At 37.8% G+C, this 25,177-nt stretch overlaps 1 protein-coding gene across 1 annotated transcript in view; it reads right to left on the bottom strand.

Moving 5' to 3' along the window:
• Positions 1-898: 898 nt before the first annotated feature.
• Positions 899-25,177, bottom strand: part of LOC121407950 (SNF-related serine/threonine-protein kinase-like) — a 35,770-nt gene continuing 11,491 nt past the window's right edge. The window contains exons 2-7 of the mRNA XM_041599214.1: positions 15,337-15,478; positions 6,420-6,626; positions 5,769-5,930; positions 4,775-5,051; positions 4,168-4,390; positions 899-2,637 (exon numbers count right to left, since the gene is read on the bottom strand). Of these exons, the coding sequence (XP_041455148.1) occupies positions 1,727-2,637; positions 4,168-4,390; positions 4,775-5,051; positions 5,769-5,930; positions 6,420-6,626; positions 15,337-15,478 (1,922 nt within the window). The 3' untranslated portion in view covers positions 899-1,726. The remainder of the gene's footprint in view (positions 2,638-4,167; positions 4,391-4,774; positions 5,052-5,768; positions 5,931-6,419; positions 6,627-15,336; positions 15,479-25,177) is intronic.

Raw genomic sequence — 25,177 nt, 5'->3', positions numbered from 1 at the left:
AGATAAACATAAGAAAAAGGAAAGCGGAGATGTGGCAGCATCAGCCCACCTTATCAATAATCATGATGATGTGCTTATAACTGTTTTCGCAAAATATTCCTAAACTTTAAAATTCAATAACTTTGTTACTTGTTATCAGATTTGATATTTTCAGCATTTAGCACGGTGAATTTTGCTTGATTATTTTCAGCCCAGAGAACCCCTTCAAACTGAAAGAGAAATTGAACTCAAACTCTCCTGGGGGGTGTTTCATGAAAGGACTTGTTGGACGTTTTATCCGACAAGTCCAAATTTATCCGACAGTTACTATAGTAACGGTGCCTCTCAGCCAATCAGAATCAAGAAAAGATGTCAGATCTGACAACTTGTCAGACAAAAATGTTGATGAAACGCTCCCCTGGGTTGTAGAAAAATCTAAATTCAAGGTACATCAATAATGATTACCACTTTGAGATATTTTTGACTAAGCTGTAATACCATTTATGGAGTAAAAATCAATAAAACAGGATTGGAATAGTTATATACCGGTAATGGTCTGTAAATTGATTTTTTTTTAATTATATACCATGTCATTTTGAAAGATATCATAAATAATAGCTGATAAAAAGTTCAAATTGAAAAAAAAATACAATGAAATTTTTGTTTAAAAAGTTTGCAGATGCAACAGAAAATGGGCGATAAAATGTAAAACTTCAATACTTGTTTTGACAAAAAAAAAATCAAAATATACAAAGAGAAATGATCCCCTGATAAAATGCAGCATTGTGCTTGCCTTTTTACACACATGTAATTCACATTGTAGTATTTGTATATAAAACTAAACTGCTATTGGGAGTATGTGATCAAGATTATCATTTCAGAGGACTTGATTCGAAGGACTTGTCTACAGAGGGATGTATGTATATGTCATTCATATCTGATTAAAATACGCATGGCAACACTTGTGATGGAAATGAAATTTAACTGCATATTTGGACTTCTACATAAAAATATGGGGAAGAGTCATATCTAGATACCACACAGCTAATTTGATTTCAAGTTATTTCATGAGAAGTTAATGTCTGATTATCATTCTCTAACCTCAAAACTGATTGGGATGCTGCAACACAAACCCTAATTTTTAATCATATAATTGATATTTACAACAAATTGCACAGAATTATCAATCTTATCGATCATGAAGTCGTATGATCAACTGTTATGTTTTGGGTAAAGAGCCCTGTAATCAAGTTTTCTGCTCCAATTCAAATAAATTCATGTCTGCATAAACTCTTATTTTATTGTAAGTAGCTATGACAAGGTTTAAAAAAAATGGAGAAGGGATAAAGCAGAATTAAATGCTTGCTACCTTTAAATTGTCCGAAATCCCAAATATGGCCCTGAATAAGATGTTGTGATAGAAGGAGTACATCACATACCATGCTGATCCTTCAAAAATTAAGTTTATTAGAAGATGCATTCACCAACAAACGACAATATTGTCAAAACAAGGATTTTGGAGCCAGCAGAATTGCACTGCGAGGCTGTAAACACCTAACAAGGGATTCCACTAGAATTAATGGTAATATCAACAGTCCTGAGAACACTACACTAAAAACAGGATATCAAAACAGATTCATGAAGTCCGTATATAATTCTATACCTAGTTGCTTCAATCTCTGCAAGTTATATTGACTAATATTCCATTCAGACATACAGCAAACACATTCTGCCAAATGATAAAACATTATATGAGACGACAGCAGTTGCTCTCCACTTTCTTGTTCGGGTCCTTCTTACCTTTGCCCCCTTGACCGTTGGCGCTTGCGATTCGATTGCGCTTTTTACGAATGTCTCTAGTCTCTCTCGAGGTTCGCCGGGGCATGTTACTATTGAGATCCAAGTTGAGTTTCTCACTTAGATTGGAACTATCTCTCTTCAGACTGGTTTTGGACGGTGACGTGTGAATGTGCTTGGGCTTCTCTCCGTTCTTTGGAATGATGTAGAGGTTACTGTCCGACCGAGTCACGTGGTCCTTGCGCAGGTTGTTTTTCCGCGACCATGTCTTGGACTCTGCGTTGGGATCGTCGGAATCACTCGGCGTGTTGTTAGCCGGGTCAATGGCGTATTTGCTTATGCTGTACGAGCTCGACGAGTTCGAGGAGTTCACACTGAGATTGCTCATTTTTAGACTTTCACGAAGTTCATTGCTCTTTTTGCGCTCTTTCCCAGAACCTTTAGTACCTCCACCGGACGTGTTGTTGCCATTTGCACCACCAGAATCATTACCTTTGCCAGCCTTACCATTCTGCTTATTACTCCCTCCGCCACTACTACCACCACCACCACCACCTCCATGGGTATTATGTGATCCTCCTCCACCCTCGCTCCCTGAGCTAGGAGGGCCATCTTTGCTCCCCCTCCGATGGGTTGTTGGGTTGGGCAAATCAAACCTGTCTGATCTTCTTCGGGATTCTGAATCATCGTCGCTGGCGTCCGAGGAGCTGTAACCCCCTCGTGATGGAGGCGTGAACTTTTTACTACTGGGTTTGATTTGTCGTACATTGTCCTTGCTACTTGAGGAAGTCTTTGGTTGTCTGTTGTCACGCGAAGGTAACCTCCGTAATGCCCCTCGGTCCTCGTCAGATTCATACTCATCTGGGAGAAAGACACAAGAAAAAGTTGCATACAATAAGTTACTAGTAATGGTCGATATGTGATTACAATGTTGGTCGATTATTGCCAGCAAAACATTGCTGATAATGCAATATTTCGCAACAAACATTAGGAGCTTCAATACCCTGAGAGCAGGGAAGCGGGGAATGAAAGTAAGACTGAAAATTCATTATAATAAACATTCATTATGAGTTTCAATTCCATCAGAGCAGAGAAGGGGAAATGACAATTAGGGTTTGCATCGGTGCTTGCCCATGAGAAGCGGGCATTAGGTAACAACTTTTTACAGAGTTGGTTTTAACAATACAGAGCAGCATTTGTTGTCAAATGTGATTAACTTTACATACCTGACAATATTTTGAGCACATCATGTTACTGCGATATATCAACATACTAATAAAACCATTATTGAATATTCAATATTTTTCCAATATTACATAATTTTGATAATATTGAAATATCACACAGCCCTATGTAGTTGTGTCAGCGCAAAAATGCCCTTAACACCACACTTTTACATATTGAACGCTCGCAAAACAACCTCCACAGCACGTATTAGTGCATTGTGTAAGAGCATTTCTGCTGCACCAACGCGGTGTGTGAAACGTTTTGCTGAGGAAGTTCTTACAATGATATAAAGTACAATGATGTACACATTATTGGATTGGTTTCTGAAATGAGTTTTTACAATTACCATACATATACATTCCCATACTCTACAACAAAATTAACAGGACAATATGAAGGAGGATATAACATGCAACCGACATATCAAGTTTTGTCTTCTTGTAGTACCAATTCCAACATTTCCAATAATCAAAGATGGCATAAAAGACTTCTACTTCTTGAAGAAATTTTCTACTGCTAATGTCAGAATATGAAGCAACGATGATCTCACAGTTCCTGAAGTTGGTCATTTCTTGCGGGAGCTTCTTTAACATTTGTCGTCTGATGACTTGTCAGATCTGAAACTAATCTATGGATATGATTGGCTGAGAAGCACATGCATCTGACAGTCACTGTAGTAACTATCAGATAGTGACAACTTGTCAGTGCTGACAAAAAATTCAACTTTCATGGAACGGCCCTGCAGTCCAGACTAAAGAAAATCTCTTGAGTATTATTTCCACCACTGCCTAACTAGATCGAACAAACCTATCCTGGGCCCTGTTGCATAAACTTTACTATACCTGGGGCCATTTCATGAAGCAGTTCGTAAGTTATGAATGACTTTATGCACGACTGGTGATCATTTCTTGTGGTAAATGGTCTCTATGTAACTGATTTAGCGCCTAAGAACTTCCAGTCGTGCGTAAAGTTGTGCGTAACTTTACGAACAGCTTTATGAAACACCACCCTAGTAACATTGTCATCCAATGGAAGGTGAATCCCATGGAATTTTTGATGTTGACTGGTTGTTCAGCATTGTTACCATGATAGGAAATTTTATGCAACTGGGCCTGGAAGAAATCATGAAGGAGGACTCTAAAAGGTCAAAGGTCGAGCACTCACCTTCTTCCTCTGTAATTTGGTTCAGTACTGATGTGCATATCTTTGACTGGAGGGCCTGTCTGTTGCTGTTGAGAGACTGCCTATTGCCTCCGTTCCCTCCTGTATCCTTGCCACAGCCTTCCGAGGTGGATGATGCTACAGGGTCTTGGTGATCTTGATGGCCGTCCTGGCTCTCCTGTCCATCTACTTCCTCGTCTTCGGCAAGATGTTGATACTCGTCCTCCTTAGGAATAGAAAATAGTGGCAAAGAATTCAATGCTGTGGTTCAACGAACGAGGTAGGTATAACTAAAATACATGAGTCACCTCCTTTGCACTAAATGCCATTTAGTCTAATGCCAGATGGTCTAATTTCCACTTCTACAACATCATTCTGCACTATATCAAATGGTTCATTAACAGTTTACCTTATCATACATTTGGTGTTTGGCCAAACGGTGAATGGGCTTAATGGAATTTATACCAAATGATAAGTACACAAATTGGTTGTAGACAATATTAGGATTAGACCATGTGGTATTAGACCAAACAGGAAATAGACAAATCAGGTGTAGCCCAAGTGGCAATTTGAAAAAAAAAATCCAGTCCTTGAAAGGCTTGAAACTTACATCTAGTGAGCCCAGGCCCTCCTTGACAATACTTCGACCATGCCTGGGATGGATGGTTAGATGTTCCCTCTCTATAAGATGTCTTCTAGGACTATTAGATAGGGGTGAGTCATCCAGGCCACGGCTGTCATGCTTGCTTCCTACTGCACTAGCCCCTGGTATAGCAACGGGCTTGGAGGCCGGGGGCGTGGTGGAGGGTGGGGCTTGGCCAGTCTGTTTGCTGTTGTTGTTGACACCAGGCTTAGAGCTTGGATGTGGAACATCTTCTTGGGCTCTCCTTTGAATATTATCAAATAACAAGGAATTAAATGATAAATCATAACAATAATCATGACAAAAAGGTGATCAAACAATGCCTACAAATGATTATTATCATCGTTGTACAGTTTGGGGTAAATATCGAGGAAAGCCTCATAAGTTCTGAGTTTTATTCACAAAAAGGGATCGTTCAAAGCATTTCTTAAAAAAGACAGTTTCTGAGGAATTAGAAATGCAGCATCATTTCAAAAAGCATTTAAATGAGGTAACAAGACATTCACTTAAAAAACAATTGCTCCTCCACTAATTCCTCTGAAGATATGTGTAGGTGAGGTTTATTATGATAATGCTTTTGTTTCAGAATGAGGCAAGGATTTGGATCAAGGTTAAAGTCAAGTTTGAAGTTTGGATTTATGTTTGGCTTAATAATGTGTGGATTTTCAACAGGAGCATTTGTCACAGGAGCAAACAGTCATGGAGCCTTGAATGCTGTCATTATAAGTGCATTTCCTTTTTGATTAAAGATTGCAGCACAACAGCACACCTTTCCTCTTGGGTCAACATACTTTAGCATGCGCCTCAAAAAAAAAAGCAGAAGAGCACTACACTCTGTGGAAGTGCGTTTATGATGAGCATTAATCCCCACTGTTTCAAAATGCCAATACTGTCTTCACACAGGAAGCATAAATGTAACCTACATGTATCTGTCAAGCATTGTAAGTGACCGCTATCTTACCTTTGACCTCCAGCACTTTGATTAGGTTGACCAGAGATCATGGCCTTTCTCAGGTCACTGGCTGAGAACTTGAGCCTCTCTTCTTTCTGCCTCTTCAGCTTGCGCTCTGCCAGAAGGAAGTAGGTTGCAGACAGATGATCATAGCAGTCCTTCTCCACAGACCTACAGATGGGCAACAAACCGTAACAGAAATATCATTAATTGCAGATATACCAACAGCGGTGTTCTGATCCACTGGATTGGTCTCTGGATTTTGCACCACAAGGTACCAGGTTCAAATCATTTCCACAGAACCAAGAAGCATTATACATGTACAAATGCCAAATTTGGACAATTATACCGAGGGAAGATTTGCAAGTGACATCAAATTATGTATGTGCGCACTCACCACAGAGTGCTCAAAACTTGTGGCCTTAGACCTGGAAACTCTGGGTTATTAGGTGATCTCTTACAAGTGCAATCCAAGCCTTATTTTGCAGAAGATATGTCTAAGAAATAAAATATAATATGGCAGTCTACTCAGTCAGTTTACCATTGAGCATTATGTCTAGAATACTACACTCCACCTCTGGTTTTAATACACACAAAGTCACACACACTCAATTTTATGGGTTGTCCAAAAAATTCAAGAAATGGCCCTTTTACACTCACTCTAATATGGCAGTCTTCTCGGCCAGTTTGCCGTTGAGCATGATGTCCAGGATACTATTATGGAGTTGTTCAGAGATCTGCTCCCTGGTGATGATGGGATCCGAAGGTCTCCTTGCCCTCCTGCCTTGCTGGAGCCAGGGATCATTCTCTATATCTCGCAGCGTCACACGACTGGCTGGATCGCGTACCAACATGCGAGTTATCAAACTGTACAAGAAAGAGAAAGGAGATAGGAGAAAGAGTGAGAGAATGTGGTATTTCAGTGTACTACATATACATGTACAATACTGTACATGTAATTCAAGATCTACTAAATGTCAGATGATGTTCATTCCTGGGGAGTGTTTCATGAAATAATCATTGGATATTTGATCTTTTGTTTTAACCCGCGGTTACCATAGCAAGTGCTTCTCAGCCAATCAGAATCAAGGAAAGTTGTCAGTTCAGACAACTTGCAAGATGACAAATGTTCATGAAACGCTCTCCTAAGGATGGACAGTCAAGCCCGGAATGTTGAGATGCATCATCGAAAAAAAAATCAATCGACATCAAAAATCCATTTTATTGTTCGACACAGAAATCCTCAGAAAATTTCTTTTGCCCAATTGATCGTGGGCCTACCAGCCACTGTGCAGCGCCACATCGACGTAGCTCTATCCCTTGTATTGTGAACGGCAAACAGGGTAGCAGGTACGTGTACTCCCATGATCTTTTTAACATCTTGTGGTCTGACGTGGCCGGGGTTTGAACTCCCGAACTCCCATCACTCTATCTGCTGGTCATCGCTCATCCCCACCAGGTCTTCTCGACAAAAAACTTGTCTACTCCTCTTACAAAGAGTTGCGATTGATCCGATTAATTACAACTATGACAAGCCAGCAACATGTACATCTACAATACATGTTTGTTCAAAATATTTTCTAGATATGATGTATATTCATTGTTTTCTTGACAATTCACTATGTTTCGCTTTGTTGCACAAATGACATTGTGCAAATTTCCTAAAGAAAAAAATTATGACATTGATGGATTTCTCTATACTTGAGGTTGATTGGATCAATCGCAACTCTTTGTAAGAAGGGGCCCTGACATATGTACATGTACTGGCAATATCCAGAATGAAAGTGAGGAATCATCTACTAAAATCAAAGAGGCAAAACAGAAATAAAACATGCTTAGATAATTTGGTATGTTATACAGATACATACATGTACAGTTCTCAAGACCCCTATGTTTTACCCTTTGCGGTGCTGCTAATTGTTCCAATGTGCAATGGACACTGTTTTTACACTCTAACTGGTAGATAATAGTTCCCAAGCCACTGCATTTCATAAATTATTGTAGTCAGTACTTTAGACCTCCTCTAGTCTAGATACAGAAATTTTAAAGGCATTTGCCCCCCAAAAATATCATTTGAGTGCCCCCTCCACCCTGAGGAAATCATTTGGCACTAAATTGACTTCTGATCTAATGAAGAATTATACTGCATCTACTTGGTGATCACTAAAAAAATTTGATCACAATTATTAATTTTGTAACCATTAATACCAAAACATTATCAAAAGCAAAAACAAATTATTTTTTCAATATGAAAACATTGCAATAAACTGAACTCAGGTGTTGTCCATATAGCAACAGGAAGACAGATATATCGCTAGCCTCGCCAGCCAGCCAGCCAGCCAGCTTTACAATTAACCTTTGGTATTAACTGTGAGGAAGAGGATGTATGCATGAGGGGTAGAAATCTATTGTGTACAAGCAGTGATCGGAAGACTCTGTAGGATTCCGAGTCTGTAATGATGGATACCCGACACTGATATCATTTGAACTGCAAGGATATGATAACTCAAATAAAAATATCTTAATTGTCTGGCAGGAGAAAGAGGGATAGAGAGAAAAATAGATAGATCGTTCGATTGATCGATCATAGAAAGATAGTTCGTTTGATCGGATCGATCGATCATATAGATAGATAGATAGATAGATAGACAGATAGATAAAGAATGGACGGATTGGTGAATAGATGGATGGATGGAGATAGATAAAATACATGGATGGAAAGATAAATGTAGATGTATTATAGATACATGTACGGAGAGAGAGAGAGAGAGAGCGCGCAAGAAACCTCGAGGGTGAGTGAGAGCGAGAGAGGGAGAGAACGTGCTATTTAACCCTACTGTGAGATACATGTACATGTATATCAATATGCAGATACCTGTCATGTTAAGTCAATTATCTACGATATAATAATCTACAGCTTGTTAGCATATCACTACAAAGTTCATGACTGACCCAGAGCATGGAAGTAGAAGCTACCTCCATGCCCAGAGTGATGGGAGTTCTCCCTGACTAAATGACCATATGTGCACGTAAATATGGAAAGGTTGCATGTATTGGTCGAGGGATAGAAAACAACAAGGATAAAAAAAACAAGAAGTGGTATACATTATAAGCCTACATTGTCATTATAAGTTATGTATAGGGAAGTTAAATTTTGCTTGCAGTTAAACTTTAATAACAGATCCTTGTTTAATTAAGAAAAAAATGTGATGAATGATAATAAATGTATTTTATTCATTTTTTCCTTTCTTTACCCCAAAAGTTTATGAAACTTGCGAATGACATTGTCTTGATGATTCCTAAACTAACAATTACTGTACTACTATGCCCACAGTTTTATGCTCATTAATACAAGAGGAGTTCCCATAGTATTTACAAACAATAAAATGAACTTTTTTATTCAAGATCACTAGCTCAGCAAGCTACATGTAACAACTGGAGGGCCCCCATGTACAGACGGGGGTGGAGTGACATCACATCCGCTTAACGACGACAGCACTGACCTTAGTGCAATGAAAACAAAGTATAAGAAACACAGTGAAACAATGTCAGGAACAGCACTGAAAATTTCAGAAAGATTTGTTAACTTCCAGATAACGAAATGGGTAAACTCGATTATCAAATCGTTCAGTATAAATGCGATGTTTGTGTATTAATTTTTATGCATTGTAGGCATGCCAAAATGCTGTGCTGCTATTAGGGTCGCTAGTGCATTGTTTTCTTCAGTTGCTAGGGCTCGAGATTAAAAATAACCGGATGTTCGCCCCGTCCTATATGTACATGTATGGCGCCTAAGCAGAACATACTCAACGGGATGAATACTAATTAATCATGACCTTGGCAAAAGTTTTTGTAATATTGAAGAGTAGGCTACCTAATGATGGGGGTACTTTCTTTTGGGGATATTACTGCAATTTGCTTTCATACTGGCAAAAATACCATTTATTTGGTGGGTCTAAAATGTGTCAAATCTGTGTGATGATCAAAAACACATTTTGAGTCAGTAATGTGTTCTTGCATGAGAGATAAACGTTTTTTTAATGCATTTTATTTTGTACTTTGATCACTTGAACCTGTTTCTAGATTTTTGAGAAAATGTGCATGCCATGCCGAGTATACATGTACAGCCATCAGCCCAAACAAGCTGCACAGTGACAAGTCCAGTTTTCCAACTATGTAATGAGATGATGAACTCCACACTTTGAGAAGCGTGTTTGATAGTGGGTATAAGAACATGTTTTAAACTTGGGCAAAAGTGAATATATGCAGCCAGTTCACTATGAGGTAACAGGATATAAGAAATGGTCACAAGTTTCAATATGACAAACCACATTTCAAAATGAATGGAAGGGTGGGGTAATCTACAGTAACCCTTTTTACACACGCTAAAATTTCCTTAACCCCGTACTATAGGTGGGCTAATTTGCCATTTATCCCCACCTATAGTACGGGGTTAAGCTTAGCCCACTTTCTTTTTACACAGCATTTTTGCAAAGTGGGCTAACCCCACCTTTAGTACGGGATTATTTGGCCCTGCAAAAAAGCAGGGTTATCCCAGCAATTGCGGTGCTAAGAGCGATAGTACGGGGTTAAGATCGCTAGTGTAAAACGAAAGTGGGCTAACCTTAACCCTGTACTATAGGTGGGGCTAAATGGCAATTTAGCCCCACCTATAGTACGGGGTTAAGGAAATTTTAGCGTGTGTAAAAAGTGTACGAGTAAAGTACTTGTACTACGAATGATCGACAAATGTATTTAAAGCATGAGCTACCACTAGTCCGGGGTTAGCGAGTTTCGTGTGTTAAAAGCAAGCATTCCTTATCCGGGGTTAGCAATAACAATTTGGCATGTGTGAAAAGGAAAAAAATAGTACGGGGTTAAGGATAGTACGGGGTTAGCGATAGTCCGAGGCTAAGAAAATCCTGTGTAAAAAGGGTAAGTTTGTATTATCTAAGAAGTGGTTGCACATTTATTTTTTTTGCAAGCCTGGGCTTAAAGTTTAATTCACATTGTCATCATGCACCAGATATTTCTGGACTGAATATCACTTTGATCAATTTGATCATATTGAAAGATACTCCCAAACTTTTTATTGCCAACTTCATGTACATGTACCTACCCATGTACAAACATGCTAAAATCCAATATCACTTCTATTGGCCTGAATTCTCAGTGGTTTCAACAACACCATGGAGCTGCATATGTACAACTGTACTATGGCACCATGGTACAAAAACATGGACTTCGCAGATTCCTTGTATTATCACCAAATGCGTATATTTGTAATTGGACAAATTTGTAGGGTCCATGGACTCCGTGGCTGTGCATTATGGTACAACTGAAACACCCTTCCTGAATTGGGACCATTATGTTTCAAGTGATATTTTGGAAAAACAGGTCTGGACTGGAGACTACATTGTATTATTATCTGGGATACATGTATCACGGTTGAGAGGTACAGTACATAAACTACAGGTGAAGAATCTATTCATATCCATGTTAGATGACTCATGGTTGGGGTATATTTCACTTGGATCCACCTGTGAACTACAATTTGCACATCAGTTGCAGATATTTTAATTCCACAGCAAATTTTGATTCTCACCATGCTCAGAATAAAAGGGAGAGATGTTCAAAATGATATTCCATGATAAAATTCAATAGAAAATCAATAATTTGTTTTTTTAAGTAGTTAAATTGTAGAGTTTTGGCATAATTCCTCAATATTTGATTCCAAATAGCTGATGCCTGGCTCATCAATTGTATAGCTTCATGTTTCTAAGGTATATGTAGCGAGAACATGGTAAATACGCATGCCAGCCAATCACATTTGTGTATCATGGCATGATGTCTACTACCACCACTGAGGTGCATACATGTATGTGATACTTAAGTCTATGTAAGAGGATGATGCAAAGACAGATCGGGGGGGGGGGGGGGCAGCCAAATATATTGCTTTACACATGCGTGACCCGAAAAAAAGGTTTAAACTTTGGTGTTTTTCAGTTTGGAAGCGAGCCAGGTGTGCACTCGTTAAGAGTATCAAATACACCAATTTTCCAAAAAAGGTGGTTTTGAAAGACTGGTCAACGGTCAATTGCAGGGTCAAACGTATTTTAGGATATTTTTTTTTCCAAAGCTTTTGTTTTTTCAAGACTAGCCAAATGTGTTTTAGGGTACATATATATTTTTCCACCGAAGCTTTTTCCCCCGGTGCTTTTTCTTCCTCATTTTTGAAAAGTGTTCGGGTTCTTCCCGACTGTAAGCGATGACCCTGGGAACGGGCATGGGAAACGGGAAAACGGTCATGAAATTTGTCACCTTTCTGTCCACGACTTCAGTGAGTACGGTCTATGGTGATGAATTTTGAATGAGACTTATTTACAGTGTTAACATTGTATTCCTTTGTTGGTATTTTAACCCTAACTGCACTGGGGCATGCAATACCCATGAATATATAGATTTGTCTATTTAAGCTTATTGTTTAGACAAAACTTGTTTAGGGGTCATATTCTGGCAACAACTTGTTAAGGGGCTATTAAAAATGTGTAAATGAAGCCTGTGAAAAACTTGTTTACGGGGTTATTTTGCACACAGAGAAAAATTTGTGTAGGGGGTATCTTGAAATAATTTGGTCACGCATGTGTCAGCAATACATTTGACTACCACCCCCCGATGAAGTCTCAGAGGAGCATATCCTGACCAAAATAGACTGATTTTTTTTGTCTACTTTAGAGCCTATATTTGAAGCCGGTTAAATCAACTTCTTCTCAAGCAAAATACTCAGCTGGCGAGTGATGAAGATAAAACTTTTATTGTTGCTTTAAAGTTATAGAGTTCCATTTGTATAACATTTTACATTTCATATACATGTAGCTTCATATTTTATAAGGCTTCAGTCAAGGACTTTTAGAAGCATATGAATGGAAAATAAGATATTTCAGAATTTGATGATACACATAGTAGAGGGAACACACTGGGCAAATTCAGCACTAGAAATAGTCACCAGTCATACATACAATTTTTAAGGGTTTATCATCTTCAAAATGTAAGCCTTCGTGTTTCCTATAAAAAAATTCATTTTACAGGGCATACATGTACATGTAATGGCTCAGTGGTAGAGTACCCTCCTCAAAAACAGGAGGTCATGGGTTCAATCCCTAGCTGAGTCATACAAAAGATTTTTTTAATGAGATTTTCTGCCATTTAGAAAGGAACTCAGCCACTTAGAAAGGCACTCAGCATAGGAGACTGTATAGAGACAGGGCTCACAATAAAGCTGAAGTGGCAACCCTGTGTATACAATGTGTACATGTAATTAGAAGATATTATTATTATACCAATTGCTTCACTGTTGTTGCTGTTGTTGCTATTGTTAGTATCATCATAATAAATTTATCATATTTTTATCATTATCACTGTCACCATCATTATTATCATTGTTTGTAGTTTTGCATGGTGGAGTTTATAACGTGGAGGTTTACAGTGAACCGTAAACCTCCACGTTATTATTTTTCATCATTTATATGTCCACAGGTGTATCCTGCCTCAAGCATGTGCTTCTATGGACCTATGCCTTCCTCTGTACACATACTGTACATGTAAGTTGCATATATTTATATTTATAGAAATTGATTTCATATGAATTCTTGTCAACAAAAATGAAGAATTTTTTGTAAAATGGAGGAAAATAAATGTTTACTTGCAATTGAAAAAAACTCTTTAAAAATGAAATAAATGAGAGTAATTTCACTCTCCCTCAACTCATCATTATCATTACTGATATCATTGATTGCAGTTCATATTGATACAACAATACAGAGAGAGAATATAACATCAGGCACCATAAAACCCCAAAAAGTTACGTGAAATCACTGGCGTAAATCCTTGTGTCACACCTATTGTTCAGGGGGATGGAACAATAGACCACCCCCCCCCCCCCCCAGAACGATAGGTGTGATGCAAAGATTAAGGCCAGTGCCAGAAATTATTTTTTTATATAAAAGATCCCTTCTGAAAGAGATTCTAAGCTGGAAAAATATTTACAACTTGTTACAATTGGATGACCTTTATTATGGTCACTATTAGATAATTTTCCTGGGAATAGAGGGATATTTCCAAATAAATCTATTAAGAGCACACTTACTCTCCCACGACTTTGTAAGGTGTAAAAAAAAGGATAACAGTACCGAATTTTCATAGAAAAGATCATCATACTACCCCCCCTAAAGTTGAGTGTTAATTAAACACACATCCTGTTGCTTGTTTGGAACAAGCATTCATGCAAGAGCTTACCCAGATTTTAATTCATGGGATTGGGAGTTCAAAGTATTTTGGTCTTCCGCAAGGACAAATTGCAATTTAATCCAAATAAGGATAAAATACGGGTCTAATGAGCACTGTGGTTTTGATTGGTACATGTACTGTATCCAGTTTTCTGTAGTATTAAGGGTGTGTTTATGCTTCCATTGCGAGGACAGGATCAGCATTTTCAAACGTCGATTCAGTATGCCGATCGTAAACGTGGTTCTGGGAGTGCTGTTCATGCTTAACTTTTCAGAGGCGAAATCACAATCTCTGGCTGGCTTCTCATCGTAAGTTTCATTGGGCAGGGAAGCGAGGTCAAATTGCATGGGCGCGCCTTTTTTCGAAAGTTTTTTTCCGAGTGTTGTTATTACATGGAGATAAATGGAGCAATGCGACTTATTTGCTCGCGGATTTTCATCTCACCGGAAGCATGTAACAAATGACGTCATTTAAACATATTTACTATCGTGGTTCTGTTTATACTTCCCCAGGAAGCCTGATTCTGGTCAAACGACGTTTACAAAAGCACATTTTTGTGAGTTTACGATCGGCGTTTTGAAACAGCGTTTAGATGAAAGTAAGCATGGACGAAACTGTGTTTTGGACTAATCACGTATGGAAACGCTGATTCTGGCCTGAAAAGTGGAAGCATAAACACGGCCATAGAAAGGGAACACCCTTTCAAAATACCCCAAATCCGAAGTGTGACCATTCTGAGTTCTGACCAAAAGCACTCTTGATGTTCTCATACAGAAAACCACAGTGTGGTTGTGGGTTTTGTGGTACAATACTTTATTGAAAAAAATTGTAACTCTCCCCCTTTTACTTTTTTTATTAATTTTTGACACATACATTGTAAATTTTACTGCAACTCTACAGGGCATGTAAGGGGTACTCCAGACTGATAATAAGATGATTTAAACATACATGTATGGACAAACGATACATAGAAGATTTCATCAAAGGACAAGGAATAACTACATGTAAGTTATGACATTTTAAAGTTTTGTATTATCTCGATGAAACAGTTCTTTGCATGTCTTCATGAATATAATCAGAACAATGCATTATTTACCATGTGTAGCTCTACCAGTGGACCCTCCATGGATTATTATAACTACTGGTAATTATAAACCTCTCTTTAAGAATGTCTAATAATCTGTTCCTCTGACTGGTCAAAAGTGGGGTCATGTATTTGACCATGCCTGCAAAACAAGTTATAACCAAGTGCAACAGTCAAAATTGTAACCCAAGAGAAAGAGAGTCTTACCTTTTACATTCCCTGGATAAATAATCTGGCATGAGATATTTACAATCCATGATCATCGTCAATGTCTCACTGTCGTTAGTTTCATTAAAAGGGGGTTCCCCACACACCAGCATGTAGAGAAGCACGCCAAGGCTCCATATATCTGCATAAGTGATAGAGAAATGAACAAAACATGAATACATAAAGGAGCTCTTTATAGTACATGTATTATAGTAAATAGTGGTAGTAAAAAAGAGCTGTGATTGGCTAAATTGGGACCACGTGACCTCCCTTCAAAAAGTTATATTGTACATATGTCCAATATAACTTTCGATTTTTGGAGGGTAAAGCCCGTGTTATTATGAACAGGGAGAATAATGGCAATACGCATTTAGCCAGTAAGCCCTGCCCATCAGCATTAGCTAAAGGCGTAAAATGCGTTGGATCTTATGTTTGACATTAAGCCTCCCATTTGCTCGCATAGTAGGTGTTGTACAATTTACTAAAATAAATAGCGAACATTCTATTATACAATATTACTGGACAATATGAACTCCAAATATAAAACTAGAATTTAATTCGTCATGCGGACGAATTAGGTGGTCTGTCATGATTTGTCATTCAGTGTCGGCTGATGTATGAAATAAATCATTTAGATATCATTGATAATCTTGATCGTAGACATCCTAAGAATAAGTTTTGACCATTACTAAATGTGATTATTGATGTGGTGATGACAATCGTCAGACATACATCTTCAAACAGATACATACAAGATAGATGATTATACCTCACGGATCAACACGGCAATGCCGGCATGATCCGGGGAGGTCCGGGATAGTTTTGCCCCAGATGACTGTGAACACGGCATCAACACGGCAGCACGGATCTACACGGATCATGCCGGCAGAGCACGTCGTCAACACGGACCAATACGTCAGAAACACGGACCTACACGTCAGCTACACGGACCACCACGTCAGCAACACGGACCTACACGTCAGCAATACGGACGAACACGTCAAATGCGTTATCCATTGAGCAAGCATATTCCCCATAGAGATTACACGTAAGCAAGTTTGAGAATTACAATTCAAATTTTGCAAGCGATATACGGGCATGATCCCGGCATCTGATCAAAAAATGGAGGGCACACTTCCGAAAGCTTAGAATCTCGGCTACAACATATCGAAAGCTCAGGGAAAACTGACATGAAACAATGGAGATATGGATTACGAAATAGAGGAATGTCGAATCTAGTTTTGAGAAAAAGTCATGTCCCATAGAGATTACACGCAAAACACATGTGATATGAAAAAAGCAATTATAATCTGTTTTATCTTGCTAAATTTAAACTTTTATAGCTTTTAATTATCATAAAGGATCATGTAAGAAGTGGCAAAAAGAAAAAAAAGTGAAAAAAAAAAATCATCTTGTTCACCCCAGGACTCGAACCCGCGCCCTTTAGAAAGCAGTCAAAGCCACGATATTCCCCATAGAGAATACACGTAAGCAATTTTAAGAATTACAAGTCCAATTGTGCAAGTGAAATACGGGCATGATCTCGGCATCTGATCAAAAAATGAAGGGCACACTTGCGAAAGCTTAGAATCTCAGCTACAACATACTAAAAGCTTAAAGAAAACTTACAAGAAAAAATGGAGATATGGCTCACGAAATAGAGGAATGTCGAATCTGGTTTTGAGAAAAAGTCATGTCCCATAGAGATTACACGCAAAATTAGGAAAAATGACATGCCTCTTTTCATCGCTGTTTTACGCAATGATGCGTTTCTCAAAACGAATATTCATGTTTACTAAGGAGAAAGAGTACATTCTAAACTACAACATATCAAAATCTGGGCGAAAAACGATCTATATTCGAGAAGTTACAACCAAATTTGCATAAATTTGATGACGTCATTTTTGAAAAAATGAAATTTTTAGTTTAGGCGCCTTTTTGATGACGTCACGATATAATTTAGGGACATTGATGACATGAAATCAAATCTATAATTCATACTCTATCGATATATGAAAAAAAAATTGGGGGTCAATGGACTATTTAAAGAGCTATAGTGATTTTTCAATAGGCATGTTTTTGCCCATATACGGCATATAGTGAGAGCTCGCGCGCACACGTGCTGCAAATTTTAACGGGTGTTAATTTCGTTATCATTGGTCATAGAGAGCTAAATTGGGTATCAAATTGTTCAAAATTATATTATCGATGCAATGATGTAAAAAAACGGTGTTTTTGCACTGCGTTAAGGCATTACGCGCGGAAACGCGCGCGCACAGGTGTGCGCGCGCAAATTTTTGAAATGCTTAGAATGACCTACAATGTACTCTTCTTCGGTCAAAAAGTGATTTTGAGCATTTTGAAATTTTGACGCGCGCGTACGCGCGCTTCGTGACCTCCAGGTGACCTTTGATGTCATGACCTGATGACCCTTGACCTTAAGTGGGTATGATGTTAATTTGATTGATTTTTGATAATTGATAATGGAGATATGATTGATAATGTGATTTTACAAAATGGCGCCTAGATGACGTCATCATGACCTGATGACCTTGAAAAGCTTATTCTGACGTGTCCATGACAGATCCTATGTATGACGAAAAATTCAGCAAAATTGATTCAGCCGATTCGGAGAAAAGTTGGCGACAAATATAGGTGCGAAAAATATATCAATGAAATGTTAACCACTACAATTAAAATACTAGAATTTAATTCGTCATGCGGACGAATTAGGTGGTCTGTCATGATTTTTCATTCAGAGTCGGCTAATGTATAAAATGAATAATTTAGATATGATTGATAATCTTCATTCTAGACATCCTAAGAATAAATTTTGACCATTGCTCAATGTGATTATTAATGTTTCCCATAGACTTTACACGTAAGCAATTTTGAGAATTACAATTCCAATATTGCAAGTGAAAAACGGGCATGATCCCGGCATCTGATCAAAAAGTGGAGGGCACATTACCGAAAGCCCAGAATCTCAGCTATAACATATTAAAAGCTCCGGCAAAAAGAAGAAATGGAGATATGGCTCACGAAATAGAGGAATGTCGAATCTAGTTTTGAGAAAAAGTCATGTCCCATAGAGATTACACACAAAATACATGTGATATGAAAAAAACAATTATAATCTGTTTTATCTTGCTAAATTTTAACTTTCATACCTTTTAATTATCATAAAGGATCATGTCAGAGGTGGCAAAAAGAAAAAAAATGAAAAAAAAATCATCTTTTCTACCCCAGGAATCGAACCTCCGCCCTCGAGAAAGCAAGTCAAATGCGTTATCCATTGAGCCACGATATTCCCCATAGAGATTACACGTAAGCAATTTTGAGAATTACAATTCCAATTTTGCAAGTGAAATACGGGCATGATCCCGGCATCTGATCAAAAAATTAAGGGCACACTTCCGATAGCCCAGAATCTCAGCTACAACATTTTAAAAGCTCAAGGAAAGCTGACAAGAAAAAATGGACATATAGCTCACGAAATAGAGGAATGTCGAATCTAGTTTTGGGAAAAAGTCATGTCCCATAGAGATTACACGCAAAATGAGGAAAAATGACATGCCTCTTTTCATCGCTGTTTTACGCAATGATGCGTTTCTCAAAACGAATATTCATGTTGACTGAGGAGAAAGAGTACATTATAAACTACAACATAATGAAATCTGGGCGAAAAATGATCCATATTCGAGAAGTTACAGTCAAATTTGCATAAATTTGATGACGTCATTTTTGAAAAAAATGAAATTTTTAGTTTGGGCGCCTATTTGATGACGTCACGATATAATTTAGGGACAATGGTGACATGAAATCAAATCTACAATTAATACTCTATCGATATATTAAAAAAAAATTGGGGGTCAACGGATTTTTTAAAGAGCTACAGTGAATTTACAATAGGCATGTTTTTGCCCATATATGGCCTATAGTGAGAGCTCGCGCGCACACGTGCTGCAAAGTTTAACGGGTGTTAATTTCGTTATTAATGGTTGTAGAAGGTTGATCAAGGTATCAAATTGCTCAGAATTTTATTAGCAATGCAATGATATTAAAGAAACGATTTTTTTGCGTTGCGTTAAGGTATAACGCGCGGAAACGCGCGCGCATATGTGCGCGCGCGCAAATTTTTGAAATGCTTAAAATGACCTGAAACGTACCCAAAAAAATTTATAGGTCATTTGGACGATTTTTTTACCTTTGACGCGCGCGTACGCGCGCGTCATGACCTCTACATGACCTTTGATGACATTGACATTTGACCCTTGACATGAAGTTAATGTCATGTAAATATTGTTAATTTTTGACAATTGATAATGAAGATATGATCAAATGAAGAATTTTACAAAATGGCGCGTAGATGACGTCATCATGACCATATGACCTTGAAAAGCTTATTTTGCCGTCTCTATGATAGATTCTATATATGACGAAAAAATCAGCAAAATTGATTCAGCCAATTTCGAGAAAAATTGGCGACAAAAAATAGGTACAATGAATAAAGAAATAAAGAAAGAAAGAAATAAAGAAAATTCTGACGAAATCAATAGGTGATCTGTCGTAGACAGACCACCTAATTATCCTGAGTGCAGGTATATATTTGTCGTACCATGGACCTACGTCCATGATTACAGTGAAAGCCATTTCAGATGAAAAGCACAACAGCAAGACATCAGAGATGGTGAAGGATAAACTTGGTATGAACAATACTTTGGATAATATATAAAGCCTAAAAGAAAGAATATACAAAGAGAATGGTCTTGTGCATGCATACAGTTAGAAATCAGACACTGTACATGTACATAAAGAATAAAACTTCCAATTATGAAAAGGACGGTAGAAGGATTGAATATGATTCTCCATCGTAAGGTGATTCTCCACTGGTCACTGACGTCAGAACTTCATGAAGGAATCAACTCTCTTCTTTGTCATTGAGTCCTTCGACTCTTTATTAACTACACTAGCTACATGTACATGTAGTGCACATCTATAAAATTTATAAAGCAGGCCTAGGACTCCACATGAACACTGCACGTTAATTTGCAAAATTTGCATTTACTGTGCATAGTTATGTCCCAATTGCTACATGTATGCAGCTATATGTAGCTATGGTTCAAAACTGCATACAGTCATGAATCAAGACATTAAGATAAAATGCACATACATTGTACTATATACTACATGTATGTGGCGATCTGCACAAAAATAAAAATGCACTGATTCTGCAATGTACTGTACATGACCAAAATAACTGTGTAAATGCCTTCAAGCAGCCCACAAATTGAATAATATCAGATTCAGACACAATTTTCGAGGTTTGCAATGTACATGTAGCTCCACGACATTGCAAGAGTCCTTGTAATAATAGGTTCAATGCAAGGTACAACCAATTTGAACAGCAGCCATACTGTGTACATGTATGTAGTGCTCAGGCGAAATAGCCCAGATACAGAAATATTTATTTTGTATTACCCTGAACAGCTCCAAAAATAGATGATCTTTTTTTTATGTTAATCTAAAAAAAAAATTAATTATAAAAAAATTATATGCACATATGTACATTGTCCAACCTTTTTCATGAAGTGTTCAGACTTGTAAAGATTTCACCCTGTACAAGTACACGTACTGTAGTTTTTTTATTCTCATTGCCAAAATACATTTCTTGTATGCAAATTCAGATTCATAAAACAAAGTTATTAATGCAAGTTATTAGAGCTCAAGACTTAAATTAAACTACAGTACCCGACTGTACTAATATAGACCCTGGCTTGTTAGCCAACATGCAATGTAGATCATGTTGCCATCAATTGGTACATGTAGCGCTATCCATCACAAGTGGTGACAACTGACAACATTAAAAAGACCCTGATTATGCTCAAGTTACACTGTAAATATGTAAACATGTACATTGATCGTGTGCACATACATACTCATACTGTACCCTTGGTGGCCACTTCATAAAAGATGTTTGTATTGAAGTTACATAAGCATGCTCATATACATGTATGTGGACATACATTAATACATTACAGTGAATTTATTTTGCCTACAACATGAAACAAGTTAACAAGACAAGTAATGAGTGGTCAAAGGCACCATGTACATGTACAAACATTCTTGGTTTTGAGATGAGGACAGTTTTAAATCATACATGTACAATACATGTATGACCAAGTACAGTACATACATTGTACATGTACATGTACATGTGAGCATGTACATTTAGTACATTTACATGTACTGTATGTATTTGCCCAAAATGAAAGACAATGAGCAGTCAAAAGCAACATACATGTATGAATATTCTCAGTTTTGAGATGAGGATTGTTCATCAAACCCCGGGGGGGCCACTTACATTGACGAGTGGATACCATGCGCGACCAAAAAACCACGTAAAAAGGATGTCTTTTTCACGATAGGGCACGTTACGTACGTAACGTGATAAGGGTGTCAAAAACACGAAAATAATGAAAAAAGGGTATCTATTTCGCTAGGAAAATTACGTGTTTAGGGTCGAATTTGCGGGGATGATAGAACAAAATTAAAATGTCTTATAAAGGATGTCCTTTTTGCCCCAACACTACGTGTTTAGAGTCCGATTTGCGCGAGATGTAGAAGGCGGGGTCGTACTAAACCAAATAAGGTAAAGCCGACGACCGAAGGACCCGTAACAATAACACATTCCTGTACTTGTTTAGGGGTTCATTTCAGGGAATATTTGCCAAGAGTATCGTTTTGTTTCCAATACTTGTTAAGGGTAGGGTTTCACACGCCAATACTTGTTAAGGGGTGCATTTTCAGAATATGGAAATTACGTGTTTAGGGTGCTTTTCGAGACCCCATGGTCGCGCATGGTATCCACTCGTGAATGGAAGTGGCCCCCCCGGGCATCAAACACTGTATGATACACATCATTTTACATGTACAAGTCATGTAGACATGTAGGGTCTACATGTACATGTACTTGTATGTATTAGAGACTGAAATTGTCCAAATACCCTCAGCTATATGCCTACATGTATGTACAGTATGTACATAAGAAACAGAAGAACTGATCCAAAGGTTCATACATTACATGTACATGAATGTATGTTGTATGAACATGTATTACATGTATGTACTGTAGTACAGTGTACCACAATAGAAATGGTAATGATTCCATCTCTGAAAATAATACCCTGTTGAAATCTACATGTACAATGTACCTCTCTCTGGTGTCAAACCAGACGACCCAGAGGATCTAACGACTGACAAAGGACGACCTGCGGTAACCTTCTAGGTCACTCCAGATTTTTTATAGATCTAAACGGGGTATAACAAGAGCAAGCAAGAAGATGTCAAGATGAGTGGTTGAAAGAGAGCTTTGATTGCTACTCTCAAGCTCTCATTTCCTCTGTACATGATCTTCAACTGATCAGCACGAGCAGCAGGCAGGAATGATTCAATATATTCAGCATCCCTGAACCCAGATATACACCCTATTTATAGCCATGGTGGATGCATTAACTTATCCCAATGGCTCTAGCTCATAGTATCATGGTCTTGCATTTACGCATCATTAAAGACTCATCTAGTCATTTAAATCTCTTCTTTAAAACATTCAACTGTAAAGTCCAGAATTCACACACAAAAAACAATACTGTAATCAAATGCCTACTAATGTTTCTAAATAATGCAACCTACAGTACATGCAGGAGCATTGGAGCAATTTTATGACAATGTACATGTATGTAATATATTTCTCCTACATGTACAAAGTACACAATTACATGTATGTGCTACATACAATGACAGAATACATGTAATAACATTTGCAGAGTGCATAAAATCCACCTTTCAAGGCACTCCAATGTGGGGGCTTGGGGAGGGGTAAGAGTATTAGGCCGTGTTTATGCTTCCACTTTTTAGGCCAGAATCAGCGTTTCCAAACGTGATTAGTCCAAAACACGGTTGCGTCCATGCTTACTTTCATTTAAATGCTGTTTCAAAACGCCGATCATAAACTCACAAAAAGGAGCGTTTGTAAATGTTGTTTGACCGGAATCAGGCTTTCTGGGGAAGTATAAACAGAACCACGATCGTAAACGTGTTTAAATGACGTCATTTGGTACATGCTTCCGGTGAGATGAAAATCCGCGGGCAAATACAGTCGTATTGCTCCATGTTATCTCCACGTAATAACAACAATCGGAAAAAAAACTTTCGAAAAAAGGCGCGCCCGATTTGACCTCGCTTTACGATGCGAAGCCAGCTGGAGATCATGATTTGCTCTGAAAAGTTAAGCATAAACAGCACTCCCAGAACCACGTTTACGATCGGCGTTTTGAATCGACGTTTGAAATCGCTGATTCTGTCCTCGCAATGGAAGCATAAACACACCCTTAGTCATGGAGCAGAGGTTTTAAAACCACATGACACCCCACGGCCCCAATTGGTCAAAATACATGTACATGTAAGTGCCCGACAAGAATCTACAGTATGTGGTTTCATAGGGTACTAAAATAAAATGTGCCCTCAATCAGCTCTGTAAATTTATGTATGTACAGGACTGTTCACCCCTGTACATGTACATGTACATGTTATCCCTCCTGCATAAAATTTGTTGTTTATGCCTGGAGAGGGTGGCTGACACTCAGTGCATGTTTATGTTGATACCTGTATTGTAGTGTACAGTACATGTACGTGCTGCAATCGAGAACCCCATTCTTACACATGTACCCCCAAATTATCACAATATCAGAAGCAATAGAAATACACCCTGTACCCATTTCCGACACCCTCAAATTTGTACTTCAAGCCAAGCTCACACCCTTGCGTGGTGTTAAAGATGCACGATACATGTATGTAGGTGATAGCAGAAAGACCCTAGGTGATCGACATACATTTGCATGTACCGGTATGTTGACAAAAAAAAACAGACATACAGTATAGAACCACTGTACATGTACATGAACAAATTGGCCTAAAATAGAGCCTACTGTACAATGACGTGCACTTTCAAGGTACTATTTATTATTTATGTTCAGCGTACAGTGCAAAAAAGTCAAAAAAGTTATTGTAAAAATAGCAACAACAAAAAATATTGGCAAAGGTTTGATGAAATCTATCAAAGAATAAAAAAAGTTATTACAATTTCAATTATTTGATTTGTGATGTCATGCAAGCAGGTTTTCCTATGTACATGTACAGTACATATCGTATGGTAAAAATGCAAAAAATGTAAATTTCTAAGAAAATTGAAAATGGTTTCTATTGTATCTTCAGTATATCAAATTATAATCAATACACAAATCATTTCACACTTGCTCCAAAAAAGACATTTGAAATTACAGTCATCCTGAACCATTTAAAAATGGAATTTAGACATTTTATATTATGTCACAAAGGGGCAGGTGCTCGTTTATGAAGTCACAAATCAAAAGCTTCAAATTCTAATAAATAATATTTAATGGATTTTTTTCTCACTCTTTTACCAATATTTTTCATCATTTATTCTGCTATTTTATTTTCACAATAAACTTTTCTTCAGGATGAACTTCCCCTTTAATTTAAATTAAATTTCAGAGTCTTCCAGAAGCCGACCACCCCCCCCCCCTCCCGCCTACGATGGTACAACTGTATACATGTAGGCCAAAAGCCTTCCTTGCCTTGTACACATGTAGCATACAAATGTACATGTATACATCCTCCACTAGTTGAAAAAAATTACAGAACAGTTCATCTGCCCAATTTATTAAATTTAATGATACCAGCTTTTCTTCACTTTAACCATGGTAAATTTAATGATGTGTGTTTTATTAAAGCGAGGATGGGATTCACTGCAGACCAGTGA

Source organism: Lytechinus variegatus, chromosome 2 (assembly GCF_018143015.1).
Source record: "Lytechinus variegatus isolate NC3 chromosome 2, Lvar_3.0, whole genome shotgun sequence".
Classification (NCBI taxonomy): domain Eukaryota; kingdom Metazoa; phylum Echinodermata; class Echinoidea; order Temnopleuroida; family Toxopneustidae; genus Lytechinus; species Lytechinus variegatus.
Note: the sequence above shows the minus strand (reverse complement) of the source record. Positions and strands in the feature narration are given on the sequence as shown.